Here is a 16,914-nt window from a genome sequence, read left to right as displayed (position 1 = left end):
TATAGAGCCGCACTCCGAGGGCTGGCAGCACTGGGGGAGAAATGGCTACGGCTACTGAAAATGTGCACTGGAGCAGGATTTAAAAAATAATAATAATCTGGCAATATCTGTTCAAATGAGAAATATACTCAGTTGGCTCCAGCGATCTCAGTTTTAGAAATTTAACTTTAAAATCAGAGTTTGAGGGGCACCTGGGTAGCTTAGCGGTTGAGCATCTGCCTTCAATCCTGGAATCGAGTCCTGTGTCAGGGTCCCCACAGGGAACCTGCCTCTCCCTCTGCCTCTCTCTCTCTGTCTTTCATGAATACATAAATAAAATCTTAAAAAAAAAAAAAGAAATTAAACCTTTAAAATAAGAGTTTGAATCTGAAGGTCTGCAAGGATTTTTCTTTTCTTTTTTTGTTCAAGAATTGTCAGTAGTGGGGTTTTGCCTGGCTAAGTCAGGAGAGCATGCAACTCTTGATCCCAGCCCAGTTGATCTCAACTCCCAGTTGTGAGTCCCAGACCCACGTTGGGTGTAGAGTACTAAAAACTAAAATAAAATAAGGAAGAAGGAGAAGGAGAAGGAGAAGGAGAAGGAGAAGGAGAAGGAGAAGAAGAAGGAGGAGGAGGAGGAGGAGAAGAAGAAGAAGAAGGAGAAGAACTACTGTTGGTGGTACTAACACTTTTGGAAAAATTTTCTGTCAATAAGGAAATAGTTAAACAAACTGCAATACATCCTTATTATGGAGTACAGAAACAATGGGTTAGATTTATGTCTATTGAAATGATTAAGTGTCTATGACATGAATTAGACAGGAAAGCAAGTGATGGATGCATAGGTTGATAGAGTCACCTCTATCATCAGTTTCTACCTTTATTTATCTAGGCTATTTTTGCATTTGTCTATCATGAGGAATATCTAAGGATTCACATGAAATTGTTTTTTTTTTAATTTTTTATTTATTTATTTATGATACTCACACACACACACACACAGAGAGAGAGAGAGAGGGGCAGAGACACAGGCAGAGGGAGAAGCAGGCTCCGTGCACCGGGAGCCCGACGTGGGATTCGATCCCGGGTCTCCAGGATCGCGCCCTGGGCCAAAGGCAGGCGCTAAACCGTTGCGCCACCCAGGGATCCCTCACATGAAATTGTTAATCCTAATTATACTGATGGAAAGAGAAAGAAGAGATTATTAATTGCTCACATATCCGATTTGTTTTATTGGTTATGGTGAATATCTATTGCTTTTAAAATTGTAAAAGGAGAACAAAAAAAAATTGTAAAAGGAGAATTTAATGAAAGGTGACAGAAAGAGAGGAAAGCAAAGGAGGAAAGACTCTTCAGTGTCTCTCCAGGGTTCTGGCTGTGCACCCCATCGCCCTTCCCCTGGGCCTGCGCCTCTACTTCCTCTTGACTCTCTCGACACTCAAGCACACAGACCTTGTGTGCTTATCCCTTTGCACATACTGCTTCCTTTGCCAGCAAGTAGCTCCCCTTCACAACCTGGCAAATCCTTCTCGGATCAGTCTAAATGCCACCTCCTCCAACAGCCTTCTCCTGTCCCCTAAGGTTGAGGGGTCAGTCCCCTTCTTGGCATCCCACCATCCCTCACGTCCCCTGTCCCTTTGGGTACCACATTCCATTGCATCCCATCTTTGGGACACATGTCCCATCTAAGGGAAACACACCTAGGGCCTCTCACCTTTACACTGATGCAGAGAAGCCGGGATTCCAGATGTCTATGGAACGTTGCCTGGTTTGTAAATGTGGGCCACTTGTCCCGATGGGTAATAAACTATTCAGGCAACATCACAAGTGTGAAGGGAAAGAGTTCTGCCAGCCGTGGCTGGCACTGCGGCGGTCGTTTGACGGTGCCAGGGTAATGGGTAATTGATAAGCTGTCTCCCCATGGAGTGGGGGACTCGAGAGGGCAGGACCTGGTAGGCAGCACATCTTTTCCTGGAGTAACACAGAGGAAAAGCTGCCCAAGGCAAAGGGAAGAAGTAAAGGGAGAAAGGGAGTGGAATAGGGAGGGACGATGAAAGAAAGAGGAAAGGACAGACCAGGCAATGTGTTTAATCATTGTTGAAAAGGACAAGTGAAAACAGTTTCTGCCCTATTTGCAGTTTACAGGTGTCTTCATTTAGCCTAGGAGCCTAGTGGCATTCTACGAAGATTCTGAAAGTGGCCTCCTGGGAAATGACAGTCTGTGTAGCAGGCACTAAGGCTGAGCTAGTTAAAAACAGGGTAAGTGGGCATCCCCGGGTGGCTCAGCAGTTTAGCGCCTGCCTTCGGCCTAGGGCATGATCCTGGAGACCCCGGATCAAGTCCCACTTCGGGCTCCCTGCGTGGAGCCTGCTTCTGTCTCTGCCTGTGTCTCTGCCTCTCTCTCTCTCTCTGTGTGTGTCTCATGAATAAATAAATAAAGTCTTAAAAAAAAAAAAAAACAGGGTAAGTGATTTCTAAACAGAACTCCCGCTTGCAAAGAATTCTTCTCCTCTTTTACAATTACTATTAAGCTAGTCAAGAGCCTGGTCCAGGAGAAACAAGTGAGTGTTTTGAACAAATTCTTCTATCTATTGTTTACTAATGCTACAAACAACCCCGTCCATCCAATGTGGTGTGGTTCTCCATCTACTATCTCTGTAGTAGATTCCTCCCTGCAAACGAAGAAGATCGGAATGATCAGTATCCCCATAGCTTTACAGATAAGGAATCCAAGGTCCAGAGAGGGTAAGTAACTCGCCCAAGGCCATCCAGCTAGGAGGAGGTGAAGCAGCATTCCAACCAGACTTGATGCTGTTGGAAATGCCATGCACCCCCCCCCCACCACCACTGCAACCCCTGTAAATCAGTGTTAAGGCAAATTTCAGGCATCCACCTACCTGATTGTTCCTTTGTCAAAGAACAATCATTAGGATTGTTGGCCTTATCCCAGCACCAACAGTGGTATTCTTTAATTAATGTTTAACTTTAAATAAGCTTGTTTTAAACCCCCCCCCCCAAAAAAAGAAAAAAGGATTTATAAAGGGAAATTTATGTTGCAGTATCAGCCATCAACCATAGAGGGGTTAACTGAAAATAAGTAGAGTGGAAGCAACATGCTGTTCTTTTCCAGGTAGATGCTCTTCCCTCCTAAGATCTCAGGCCTGGCCCTTGGTGCACAGGACGTTAGCAATCATTCATCGAGGTGTTCAAGTTGTACCGAGACAGTCTCCTGAGTATAATGGGAGGATTCACAGATCCCTGAAAATGGAGTAACTGCCTTGGACTCCAGGAACTCTCAAGTCTTTTCTCTGAGAAGGGCTGTGCCACTAGTCAAGCAAAGCTTCCCTGTGCGGCCAGAAAGCCCCAAGGATACTCAGCAAGCATAATTTTCATAAGCCTCTCTGCCTGCAGTTGTCTGCACCAGCAGTGTTGGCGCTAACCATATCATTAGCAATTATTCTCAGGGTTACCTCCAAGACCCCTCTTCTGCTGAGTCAGATCCCCTGCCATCTCACACAGGCGACCAGCACAGGGGTCATGCTGGCCTAACTGCTCTTCCCATTTTACATCCAGAAGCCCATTGAATCCTCCTAACTCCCGGAGATAGGGATCATTAGCCCCAGTTTTCAGATGGGGAGAATGAGGCTCAGCTCGGAGAAGTGGGGGAACTTGTCTCGGGACACACAGCTGGTACAGGATAAAGCGGGAGGTCCAACCAGCGCCCCTCCTTCCCCACCTCCTGTGATCTTTCCACTCAATGTCTCCACTTTCCTGGAGACCTCGGTCTGTTGGAGGGGTAGACAGAAGTAGGAGCAGACTGAACTTTTCACTCACCCACTCCCTGATCATAAAGCCACAGCCCTGGGAGGGACAGGAAATGAAACTGTACCCCCTCATTTGGCCTGTGAGGAAAACCAGGGACCCTGAGAGAGGAGGGGCCTGCTTAGTCACCAGCAAGTGAGGCACACAGGGGATCAGAACCCTTGCTTCTTGGTCAGCAGCCTGTCCCTTCACTCTCCTGCCCTCCCAACAGGGACTGGAAGTCCATTTGCAAAGAGCCCTGAGCCAGGGAAAGGTGAAAAAGGGGAAAAGTGCCAATTTTATCAAGCTATAGGACACACAGGCTATTAAAGTTATGAGCAGAGGGAGGCCTCACTATATTTAAAGTTTGTGGATCTAATAAAATTATTTTTCCTACTTAAATGGTAGCAACTACTATTTGCTAGGTTTGGAGGGGGGTGGAGGAGGGTGAAAGAATGACTTACTTGTAAATAACACAATTAAAAAGCGAAATTCTATTTATCTAGACTTTTCCAAGTCTGAGATTCAGATTCCCCCCATTATTAAAATGAAGATAGTAACACCAGCTACTAGAGAGAGAGTTCTAGGGAGGATTCAATGAGTCAGTGTGTGTCTCATGTGGAGTACAGGGTCTGGCACATAGTAAACGTTCAATAAGCGTCCATTACTATTATTAGAGGCAAGAGAAACTCAGTTTACATTTTTCTAAATACATTTAGGTCTTTTTTGCTTCCTATTGCGTAAGCACACTCTTGTCTTGTAAAATCTGGGAAATGCAACAAAATCATTCTAGTACTAAAGGGAGCAGGGTGTGATGTCAAGTGCCTCCCTGTGTCAAGCCAAGGGCAAGAGAAATGCAATCTGGAGATAAATAAAGGGAAATCAGTTTGGAGACAGATTCACCTAGAGTCCAATGCTGACTGGTTCACTTAGTTCCTGATGATCTTACGCGGGTGACAACCTCCCCAACTCTTTCTCCACCAGTGAAATGAGTAGAAGTGTGAAGGTCAATTCAAAGATGGTGAGTTAAGGGTTTGAGGTAGAATGAGCTCTATTTTTCTTTGTGGACAATCAAAAAACTGTGTTTCCTCTCACCTGAATCCAACTGTTAAGACACAGAGACCACTCTTCACAACTCAAGGTCTTCTCCAAGTCACTGGGGAAGGCGACCTTCCCGAGTCCTGCGAGCAGCCCCCACTTTCTCCACCAGGACTTTGATTCCTGGTTGTATTCATTTAGTCAACTGGTATTTACTGAGACTTTCGCTGTGCTAGTGGCTCTTCTGGGTGCTAGACACAGTTCTGGTCACAGGGACTCTGAATTCAGACCCCCGTGGATCCAGGCCCAGGAGCCCAGGCTTCACATCCAAGGGTGGCAGAGGCTGGAAGGTGCAGCTGGGCTCTGGGGCCTCAAGCACTCTTCAGATGGACGTTTTTTTGCTTTTTGTTTTTAACCTTTGGCAAGTGGGTGTGCCTCTCTGAGCTGCAGTCCCACCTTCAGTGAAATGGGGTGATGGACTACGGACGGCAGAGGCCCAGAAGGACTAGGGAGAGCGAGGAATCTCCATACCCCAGTGCAATCCAGGAGGAGCAAGTCAGGTCTTGGACTTGAAAGTGCTTTGCCATGCCTCCAGCTCCGGTGGCATGCCGTTTGTCCTACTGCCACCCCACCACCACCAGGGTCTTCCCGCCCCATGGTGACCCGCTGCCTCCTCCCAAGACTGACACACAAGCCTGGGGCCCATCTCTAGGGTCCCAAACCCGCCCCTAGAATTGACTAACAAAATTCGGAATTATTACTTCTAGGTGTCTTTATCCCACAGGTAAAGCGAAAACTTGCTTACTACCCATCAGGTGACTAGGGGTGAGGGCAATTGAAAGAGTTTCTGTCTTAAATAAAAATATATATATATAATGATGTCCTTTGAACATCTCCCCACATTTCCTTTTCCCCTGATCCCCAAGCCTCCTCTCCACCCCCCAGTGGCCGAGGTTTGAAGCTGAAACAATTCTGGCAGCCACCAAATAAGAAAGATCAGAGATTCCTGCCCAACTGTTTGGGGACTCACAGTCCAAGGTGCCCTTTCTCAATGTCCCCTTGCTAGTTTATTTAGCCCATCCCTAAACTCAACTGTCCCATCTGTCAAGGTGGAAGAAAGTGGAAATAGTGGATACTTCACGGCTGTGAGCAACAGCAGATGCCTCCCCTCCCACCTTTACAGCAACTTCTGCCTCAGGCAAAATACATAAATTTTAAAATCAGCAAAACCCTGGTATTTACTAGTTGTGAGAAAGTCTCATCGAGCCCTAAGCTTCAATTTTCTCCTCCTTTAGGGACCAATCGGGGCCTCTACATCATAGGGTTGCTTGAGGAATAAGAGAGAGCTGACAGTTGCTGAACGCTTGATGGGTGGTTTTTCTGGTTTTACAGACTGGCAAACTGAGAAGGGGGTGGGCAGAGATTTGTGAATGGCAGGGCAGGATCCTCTGAAGCCATTCCGGATGGCTAGATTGGTTCCTTAGGACTTCAGGCACTCAGTTTCCTGAAACCATTTCTTTTGTGCGGAAAAATCAGAGCCTGGGCCCTACTCCTGGGAACCTCCCTCTGGTTCAAGCAGGGGTTGGGAAGGTGCCAGAAAGCTGTACCCAGGGGCTGGGAAACAGAAGTGACTCGGAGGCAAGCCGTTTGTCCATAGCATTTCTTCTTCTCTTCTTCCCTCAGTCCTTATCCCTCACTCAACTGAATTACCAGTCTGCTTCCTTTGGAAGAGGTGGGTAGTTATTCCCATTTTACCAGCTGGGGTGGGGGTGGGGGGTAGGGACAAAGCTGAAAAAAGTTGCAGACTCAGGCCTCAAACCATTCAACATTGGGTCACTGGACCCCAGATGTGTGTGATCCACCAAGCAGATCCATTGAAAAGGAGGTAAAAATATCAATAATGATTTAACAAAGGATAATATCCAACTCTTACTGATTGCTACACATTTCCATAGGACAGACGAGGAAACCAAGGACATGGAGGCACTCATCCTGAGTTCATGAGAAATGTGTGGCTGGACCCTGTTTTAAAGCGAGGTCAGCTCCAGGATTCTGGACAGAACTGCTACAGCCACTTGTGAGTGTGGCACTTACTGAGGCCACTCTATGGTACTTGTTTTTCTGGTAAGGCCTCTCACCCAGCAGCAACCCTGTGAGCTGCCTTCTGGGATGCCCCTTCTCAAAGAGGTTACTGAGGCCCATTTGTGGATACCAAATGGTAAGATGCAGGGCCTGGATTTGAATCAAGAGCTAAGAAGGAATGGAACTGGTGGCTCTTTCTCCTTTCATGACTGTCACACCTGGGGAGGGGGGAGTGGCAGGGGAACAACTGGAAGTCTCCCCAGACCGGCCCATCCCTCTCCAGGCTGCGACAGGGTCACCAAGTGGCACAGCTGGCTGACTGCTGCCCTTTATTCTCGCCCTCCCCCTGAGGGCAGCCTCCTTGTGGGCTTCTTCCAGGGCACCGAGTCAAATTAGGCTCATCCCACAGCAGATCTCAGGCCAGCCTCTGCCCTGACTGCGCCTCGAAGTCATCTGTAAAATGGGAACCGATGCAAGTTCAGGCTTCAGGCAGCCTTGTGCAATCGGCAGGGCGCTTTGGCAAAGGACCCTTCCCTCCGGTCCCTGCTGGGGCCCAGGTCGGGAATCTCAGTGGGCAGGGGCGTAGAAAATCGGTTTGAGCGTCCAGAACTTCAAAAATACGGGATCTGTCCCCCTAAACAACCTCAAGCAGCAACCCAGCCTGCCGGCCCAGCCCCCTCCGCTCCGTAACTCTGAGGGTGATCTCCTAAGTGAGTGCCTGGAAATATGCCCGCCCCCTACGTTCTGGTCGTCCTCATCCCTACTTCCCGCGCGCGGCACAGGTAAGAAAAAAGCTCAGAGAGGACCAGCCCTCTCCCCGAGGTCACCCAGCGCCGGCCGGGGAGGGTGGGGGCGATGGGGGAGCCGTGCCGTGGAATTCCAGGCGGACCCTGGCGCCCGCGTGTCTGCCCGCTTCTGATACCGGGTTCGGAAGAATAGGCCGCTAACGAGAGGCCCATTAGGAGGAATTGTCACTCCTCTGGGAGCGAGGTTGTCCCATTAGGGCGAATTGTCATTCCTCCTGGAGCGAGGTTGTCCCGGCTCCGCGCAGGCTGAGTGCCGGGCCGAGAGCAATTAACGCGGCTCCGGCGCGGGCAGCCGCCTCTGCCCCGGGCAGCGGGGGCGGGGCGGGCGGGGGCGGGGCGCCCGGCGCGGCTGGAGCCGGTCACCCGGCGCAGCCCCTTCCCCCGGAGCCCGCCTTTCATCTCCCCGCGCCTGGCGCCTGCCCGCAGCCCTGGCCCGTCGACGGCCCCCTCCTCCGCCCCTCCCCCGCCTCCCCCTGGCCGCCGGGATCCCGCGATCCGGTCCCGGGGCTTGCAAACGCCGGGGTCCGCGCGCGGTCCCCCACGGTTCGCAAGTAGGGTTTTTGCGCTGGGACCTGCGGTGCGCGTGCGCGGCTGCTGCTTCGGGGGGACCCCGAGCGCGCTAAATCCCCGGGAGAGCGCAGGGCTGTGCAAGGACGGGGGTCCGTAAGGAGCGGCCCTGGGCTGCGCTGGGGGACCCGAGGTCCTCAGCTTCCAACCTGCGAGGCTTTGAGAAGCGTACTCAGCGCTTCCTAGCCTTAGGGTTTTCACCGTAAAATGGGGAAAATAATCTCCGCCCGGAGCGGTGTGTTGGAAGAAACAAATGAGATCCTGGAGGGACAGGCACTAAAGTATCTCGCAGAGCGGACGCTTGGCGCTGGTGTTCCATCTGAGACCCCACGGCCCTTCCTACAAATACTGTAGTTACGTCAACGTCACCGAAAACGAACCTTTCTGTACTAAGTGTCCCCTAAACGCCCAAATCAGTCGTCCTCCAAGGGGCTACACCTAAACGGCGACACTTTTAAGGCTGCGCAAAATTCTCAGCCCCGGAGGTTTTACGAAGAACATACCCTGAGCTCCGTGAAGGCTGGCGATGAGCCTCATTTTAGGTTATCCAGCAGGGAGAAAGAAGTCGACAAATAGCTCTGCTACTGCTTTTGATGCGTCATATTCTTTAATTGGTCCCCCACAGCTTCTAGTTACTTTATGTAGCCTATTGAATTTAACTACTATAAGAGCCATCCAAGGTAAGGGTTATCTCTCATTTTAGAGACAAAAAGCTGATTGAGAGAGGCAAAGTAACGCGACCGAGGTCCCGCGGCCGGGAAGAGGTGAATAAAATGGTCAGAAAATGCAGCCGACACAGAAGCAAATGCACCGATGGGGCTTTCCATAAAATGCTAGAATTCTGTTGAGGTTCGACCTTTTTTTCCCAGCAGAATTGAGGCCCTTTGCCGAATTTTCCCACCCCAGCAAGGAGCTGGGAATGGAGAAGGCAGAGGAAAGGTGGGCAGGCTGATTGCCCTCTGGGCATCTTTCCTGCTCATTTTATGGCCAGAGTATGGCATCCTGGTTTTGAATACCAGATATTTATTTATTTATTTATTTCCCCCCCCCCCCCACCTCTACTAGTTTCCTCTTTCTAGCTTCATAATTTTCTTTCTCTGTTTGGACATCAGGACCTGAGAGTAGTGAGGGGAACCTGGCTTCTCCTGTCCCAGAAAAGTTCATATTTTAAAATAAAAGAGCTCTAGTTGTCTATATTTTAAAAAATTTTCCCAGGAATGAGCCTGTGTGCCCCTAAATTGACAAATATTAACAGTGAGTTTTCAGGAACAATTATAAAGCAGTGGCTGGGTACAGCCCAACTGAAAGCTGAACCCTTTTGTACACTTTGGCAGCTTAGGGCTAAACGAATTTCAGGTTTGCTTCCAAAATATATAGCCTGCACCTTGCTGGGTACCTCTAGAAGGCACAGAACTTAATCTGGATTTACCTGAGCTGTATTTGAGATGCATATCAAGCCAACTATCATCAAGTATGACTCAAGGGGGAAATGCATACATCTCCAGATAGTTTAATTTTTTTTTTTTTCTAACTTTCTTTGAGCTTCTAATTTGTTGGGAGAGGTGGAGGCAGGAAGAATGTGCTTGGTGGGAGAGAGACCCAGAGGCTTTAGAAAACTGTGGTTAGGACTTCTTTGCTTTTTAACTTCCTAAGAATCATTTCTAATAAAACTGAATTAATTGGCCAGTGCAGACTGTCTTTACCCCTGAGATTCGGATCATGCCTATCCTGGGTATCCTCTGCCAGCACAGTTTCACTCCAGGCAGAGGTTTTAGTGCATCAGAGAGATGGGTCTGGGGGTCAAGTTTCTAAGACTCTTGAAGTGGGAGGTAGCCTCCAAGTCTTGATCATTTCAGTAATTAAAAACAATGTCCCTTCCGTCCAAGGCTCTGGGAACTGTTTAGCAAGCATCTGCTGTGTGCTAGGCAGAGCTGGGAGACTTCTATTTTATCTCATCACTCCGGGCTAATCGTTGAGATATAGGGAAGAGCAGCTGCAGTCTGGAAAGAGTCATTTGAAGCACTTTGGTCTTGGGCTGGCGGCCTGTGGAGAGATCCAAGGCCTTTGCGCACTGGAAGCTCCCTCTCCCCTGTTCCTGGGCTGGTACAGTCATCACTAAGGCTTTGAGATGTAATTACCCAGGGTATAATTTGGGGCGGGGTGGGGATATGTATGCTTTTTTTTTTTTTTTTTTAAACCAGGTGCATTGAATAAAAATGTGCTTCTCAAAAATGTACACAGGCCTGGGGTGTGCAAGCTCAGAGCCCGGTGTTTCTGAGATTTATAAGAGGAAGGGAAGCACTGGGTATTATCAGCGCCTTTTCCTTCCTCCTCCCCCTTGAAGGCAAACACTGGCACCCAAACACATGACAAATATAGGCTCAAATAAACGCAGGAACACACAATACACATAGTCCCGAGAAAAAAGGTCGGATCCGGATGTCGCCCAGAGAAGAGATTCAAGGGAAAGAAAACACCGTGGATTACAGTTTTCTGAGAGTGCGCTGGTTTTGTTCCGAGTGGAAGAGATGGGGGCCACTGCTTTACATTTTCCTGTGGGAACCCATTGGAACACCAGTCCCTGACCACCTTTTGGGCTCTCCCAGGCCCTTCTTCTAGGGGAGTTACAGTAACAGCTGTAGAGCTGTAGAGCTTTTGCCAATGGCGAGATACTCTTAAAAGCTCCATGTATGTATTACTGCCTTGAGCAGGGATGCTGGCCCGTGTCTTCAGCGCTGAGTCCTAAAGTTGTGAAGTCAGCCCAGTTTCCACACATAGTAGGCGCTTCACAAATGTCGTTTGCAATGTCAGGTGCGCATTTTTAAACGTGTTCTGGCGGTGGGCGTTGGGGGCAGTGGCCTGGGTGCGAGGTGCCTTTTCAGAAAGGGGTCAAAAAAGAGAAGAAATGGGACTCGGCGAACTTCCTCTTTAAATAATCGGCCTTAATTACACCATGGACTTTTCAGTTTTGGCGTGATTATAACCCTTGAGGGATCGCCTAATAACAACTCTGCTGACTGCTCCTGTAATTAACTCCTAATTTATTTCAAACAGGGGTGGGGGGGGAAGGCCCCGGCCTCTTCCCGGAGAGCCAATCCGGGGCGAGCGTGCGTGGCGTCAGCGCCAGGGCCGGCGCCGATTGGCTGAGCCGAGTCTCCCACTTCCCCTCGGAGGAAAGGCCCGGCTCCCGGCGCGCCCCTCCCGCCTCCCCCCAAAAAAGTTAGAGTCGCCGCGGCCGGGTCGCCAGCGGAGTCGCGCGCGGGGAGCTACGTAGGGCAGGGAGGTCATGGCTTCTCCGTCCAAAGGCAGTGACCTGTTCTCGTCCGATGAGGAGGGCCCGGCGGCGCTGGCCGGGCCGGGCCCGGGGCCTGGGGGCGCGGAGGGGGCGGCCGAGGAGCGCCGCGTCAAGGTCTCCAGCCTGCCCTTCAGCGTCGAGGCGCTCATGTCGGACAAGAAGCCGCCCAAGGGGGCGTCCCCGCGGCCGGCAGACAGCGCCTCTGCCGGGGCCGCCCTGCGGCCGCTGCTGCTGCCGGGACACGGCGCCCGGGAAGCCCCCAGCCCCGGGCCGCCGGGGAAGCCCTTCGAGGCCGCCTCGGTCAAGTCGGAGAGCGCCGAGGACGGAGCCGCGTGGATGCAGGAGCCCGGCAGATACTCGCCGCCGCCAAGTGAGTGGGCGCGGGGCGCGGGCGGGGGGCGCGGGGCGCGGGGTGCGGGCGCGGGCGCTGGGTGCGGGGTGCGGGCGCGGGCGCCCCTCTGCCGGCGGGGCCGGACAGCGAGCCCGGGAGCCCCCGCGCCCCCATCGCCGCACAGCCGCGCGCCGGCCGGAGCCAGGACCGCCTCGGGGTGCGCCCGCGCGGCGAGCCCGGGCCCCAGCTGTGCGGGGGGCGCGACACGGCCCGGGACGCGCCGGGCTTGCCGGGCTTGCCGGGCTTGCCGGGCTTGCCGGGCCGCGCGGTCGTGGTTCTCCCCCCCACCCCGGCCCCGCGCCCCGACCGCCTTCCCTAGTCCTGTCTCCCTGCCCACCGGGTTTCTGTCTGCAGAGTGAAGAGGGATCCGCTTTTCGTGAGCTCTCGAGTAGGTGCCAGGCGGAGGCGGAGGCGCCTTCACTTCTTTCAAAGGTCACAGCCCAGCGAGATGTGCCCTCCTCTTAAGGATAAGACTAGCTCAAATCTAATCCCGGGTATTGGGTAGAAATCTTCATCCTCCATGGGTCCCAGGAAGGGGTGGCGGCAGAGACCGATGCCCGGACGAAATGTCTCCCTGCCGTCCCCGAAGCCGGTCCCTTCTTCGCCTGGAGCGGGCTGGGGTCGGAAGCGCGCCGGCCCCCTTGGCTCTTAGCAGTAATTAACAACATTCCAGCGGCGCTTGAGAGTTTACGGAATGATGCTCATTAGTTCACCGGATCGTAATACGGCTGGAACCCCGAAGCGTAGGTAGGGCCACGGGAGCGGTGGTGATTCCCCCTGCAGACACCCGGACTTTAAAAAGGCTGAACTTGCCTGACCCAGGTCACCAACAGTGGCCGAACTGGGCAAGGGGCCCCAGTGCCACACTCTGGTCCTCTGCATGCTGCCCTGACCACTTCTGATCCCCCACCCCAGAGAACCCATCCACACACCTACACCCCGCTTCCTGCCAATGAGGCAGGATGGCCAGCAGGCCCAGGAGAATTGATTTTTTTCCTCCAGCTTTAGCACTCATTTTTGGGCCTGGGTCCTCATGCAATTTGGAGAGGTCTTTCCCTATAGCTCCTTTTATTTCTATCTCTTGGCCTTTAAGATTTCTGTACTCCCTACTGCCCTTTAGAAGAGGTGAGAAAGAGGGTCTGTGGAAGGACTTTTTCCAAAGCTGGGAGAACCACACCTTCCTTCATTTCCTTCAGTTAGCCCTCAAGACTGAGATGCATAGTATTTTGTGAACAAAACAAGGCCGTATACCCGGGAGGCAGTGGCTGTCCCCTCTGGCATAGCTCTCCACCCTGTTAGAAACTCTGAAAGATTCAAAGGGTGTGGAGATTAAGGACTCAAAGAATTTAAACTCAAGTTTGCACAGTGCTTTATAGCACTTTTCACCATATTATCTTATCTGATCTGTGTGGCAGCAGCCAGCCTCCTGGTAACAGACAAGGACATTTCAGCAGAGTTCAGAGGAATCAGCACACACTGAGTTTGGGCTTGACCAACCCCCGCCCCCCTCCCAAACAAAAACAAAAAACGCCTTGGCAATACTTAAGGATCACCTACCTAGTGGTAGACAGGGCTCTGGGCATTCTAAAATTTAGTACCCTGAACCACAAAGCACAGTATTATTTACCCATTTTATCGGTGGTGAAATAGAGGCTCAGCCACTTTAAGGAACTTAATTTGTTAGACAAATAATTGAGTGCCCATGTGTTTCTAGGCCTGGGTCAGTGCCCATCAGCACACCAAGGATTCAGGCCTTACTGGGAGCGGGTTTCCAGAGGTCTGAAATCCCCACTTCCTTAGGCCTTAGCATTGGGAGATGTCAATTCCGCACTTGCTCTGTAAACCCTCCCTTTCCCGCCCCACAGTGAGGATGAACTTCCCCCCTTGAAGGCCCTGGATAGGATCTTCCCAGGAGGAAAATCCTAGATTGTGGAAAAAGGATTTAATTTTAAAACAAAAAGCGGTTCATTAGTGCTCTGGGCCTAGAAATGGCGGTGGAGCCCTGTGGTTGGAATGGTGGATCCAAGGAGCGCCTAGCCTAGCTCGGGAGCCTGGGGCAAGAGGGAGCCACAGGCCTGGCCTGGTTTGTTATTTGGAGGAAGTAGGGTAACTTGCTGTTTTGCTTTGTATAATCGCATCCATCCTTTGGTTTAAAATGGGGTGGGGGAGGTGGGGAATGAGAGGAAGCCTCTTCACTTTATGGCTTTGACACACGTGTATAATCTCTCTATAGCCTGGATTTCATAGTTCAGATGCAGCCTTTAGGAGCAGCTGGGATGACTGTTCAGGGCACAAAGTTCTTGAAAACATAGAGCAGGATCAAGCCTCAAGCACAGACCCTAGGAGCTTCGTACGTGCGTTGAGACAGTGGGGGGTTCCTCCAAGGAGCTAGGTCTGGTTTGTGAAGGGTGAAAGCAGGTCTTCGACAGTGTTGTTAGTTTGTAAATTAAGAAGTAGGTGCCCAAACTCTCTGGCTTATTTAGGGATTAGCATATGCAAAAGTCTAGACTTATGTGTGCCCATCCCTCTCGGATTTCTGTTGATCCTAGAACTTAAGACTTCTTACTTTTTAGCCACTACAGTGATGGTTAATAATGTCTCACTAGGACAAATCCCATTCTTGTTGGAAAATGGAGGATGGGTGGCACTTGTTGTGTCACCCTCAAGTATGAAGTGTAAACTCTTTCTTGGGCCATCGAAGTAACTAAACAAGAAATGCGACATTCTCCCCATGGGTACTTTGGAGTTACTACTGTGGCTACTTTTGGAAAATTAGCATAGCTCATAAAAGCCAAATGCAGAAAATTAATTGTTTAGCATTCCATCCCACAGTTCTACACTCCTGCCCCCCCCACCTCCCTTTGAGGAAAAGAAGCCCAAAGTTAGTTGATCCATGGAATCACAAGGATACCCAGTCCTACAACTTCGTATAATTAAATCCATTTTAAATATGGATTTAAAATGGCTGGAGGTGGTTGGACTGCCTTTATTTTGCTTGTTATTCCCTCTTTCTAAATTCTGGCGACAAACTAATCATTTACACATTTGCTGTAAACCAGAGAATGGTTAGAGATGACTAAAATGTCATCACATGCTCTCAACTTGGAGGCAGCATGATTTCCCCTGACATTTACATTTATGAGTAAGCTAATTTTTCCCTCCTTCTTAGTAAACTTTATATTACAGAAGCACCCGGCCAAGAAACTTATCCCACATCCAGATCTGTAAGATGATGTGTTCAGGTTTTATAATCTGTAGACTGGATGGAATGACAGCCATGTGGTTGTTTATTGCGTGGGGCTGCTCCCAATCCGGAGATGCTATTAATTTACCACAGACCTTATCTGCGCGATTATCCTTCATAAATATGCTGATGTACTCCCAACTTTTCCTGGTGTGGAGAGGGGACCAACCCAGTTTATAGGACCTTTTGTCATTTTTCTTCTTACCGGATTAACTCAGCATCTTAAAGGAGTGAGGGTTGTCATGAACCCAGCCCCCCATTTTTAAAGCCCAGAGAAATTAAGCTCCAAAAGCATGGAGTTTTGTTTCTTGGAGTGCACTTCGGCTCCCTGGACATCAGTTCATTGATGTTCTAGTTCCATCATCCGTCATGCCATGTTTCCCATATAGAAAGTTCTGTACGCTGTTAAGTTCCCAAACTTTTTGTAAAGACTCAATTTCTTAAACAAAGCTATTTATCCATTTAAATAGTGTTCTTCTGTCGCTGCCCCCCCACCCCCACCGTGGATTTGACCACTGGGGCGGCCCCACACAGGCACACCTGGGAGAAAGCCACCTGTGCTAACTGGCTCCCTCTCTGTTCTCTAGGACATATGAGCCCCACCACCTGCACCCTGCGGAAGCACAAGACCAATCGGAAGCCGAGAACGCCCTTCACCACGTCGCAGCTCCTCGCCCTGGAGCGCAAGTTCCGCCAGAAACAATACCTCTCCATTGCAGAGCGCGCGGAGTTCTCCAGCTCTCTGAACCTCACAGAGACCCAGGTTAAAATCTGGTTCCAAAACCGAAGGGCCAAGGCGAAAAGACTGCAGGAGGCAGAACTAGAAAAGCTGAAGATGGCTGCAAAACCTATGCTGCCCTCTGGCTTCAGCCTTCCTTTCCCCATCAACTCGCCTCTGCAAGCAGCATCCATATACGGAGCGTCCTACCCTTTCCATAGACCTGTGCTCCCCATCCCGCCCGTCGGACTCTATGCGACCCCAGTCGGATATGGCATGTACCATCTATCCTAAGGAAGACCAGCTCCATGGACTTGTGATGGATGTTTGTTTAAATGGGTACCCCTTCCCTCTCCAAGAAGGCAGTACCAAGCCAGTACTCCTGCTCTGCAGACCTTGCATGCGCCACCCTAAGCAGCTAGGCCTACGGGGCCACAGACATAGTTTGAATTTGTTCTTTAGGCTGGAGGCACCAAGCTCCATTTTCTTGGTGTAATCTTCTAGATGTCCCCTTTTCACAAAGATTGGCTCTGATATGGTTTTATATATAAATATATATATATAATAAAATATAATGACATTTTTATACAGCAGACGTAAAAATTCAGATTATTTTGAAAGGCAAAATTTATATGCACATGTGTATACTTTTTTCTCTATATCACCTTCCTAAAAGACTGCTTAAGTCCATTTGTTTTTTCTTATAGGAGAGACCAATTATTTGCTAAAATTTTTGACATTTGGGGATTTTGCTGGGATGATGGACTTTTGCTGATGGAAAACAAAAGTTAGAATTAGGCACAATGCATAGGAAGTAGATATGGCGAGATTCCTCAAAGTGATGAGGATACATTGTTTTTGCATTTTTACATACATTGAAAAACTCATTACATACTACCATATTTGGCCCATATTTTTCCCCTCTATCCACATTGTTACAGATTGTTAAAGTTTTAATTTCCCCCCTTTTTTTTGGTAATATCAATAAAAGGGGGA

At 50.1% G+C, this 16,914-nt stretch overlaps 1 protein-coding gene across 1 annotated transcript; it reads left to right on the top strand.

Annotated features, from left to right (window-relative positions):
• Positions 1–11,556: 11,556 nt before the first annotated feature.
• MSX2 (msh homeobox 2) lies at positions 11,557–16,212 on the top strand. Its single transcript, NM_001003098.2, has 2 exons — positions 11,557–11,935; positions 15,788–16,212. The coding sequence occupies exons 1-2, from the start codon at positions 11,557–11,559 to the stop codon at positions 16,210–16,212; spliced, it is 804 nt and encodes a 267-aa protein (NP_001003098.1).
• The last annotated feature ends 702 nt before the right edge of the window (positions 16,213–16,914 follow it).

This window comes from Canis lupus, chromosome 4, assembly GCF_011100685.1.
Source record: "Canis lupus familiaris isolate Mischka breed German Shepherd chromosome 4, alternate assembly UU_Cfam_GSD_1.0, whole genome shotgun sequence".
Lineage (NCBI taxonomy): Eukaryota > Metazoa > Chordata > Mammalia > Carnivora > Canidae > Canis > Canis lupus.
This window is presented reverse-complemented; position numbering and strand designations above follow the sequence as displayed.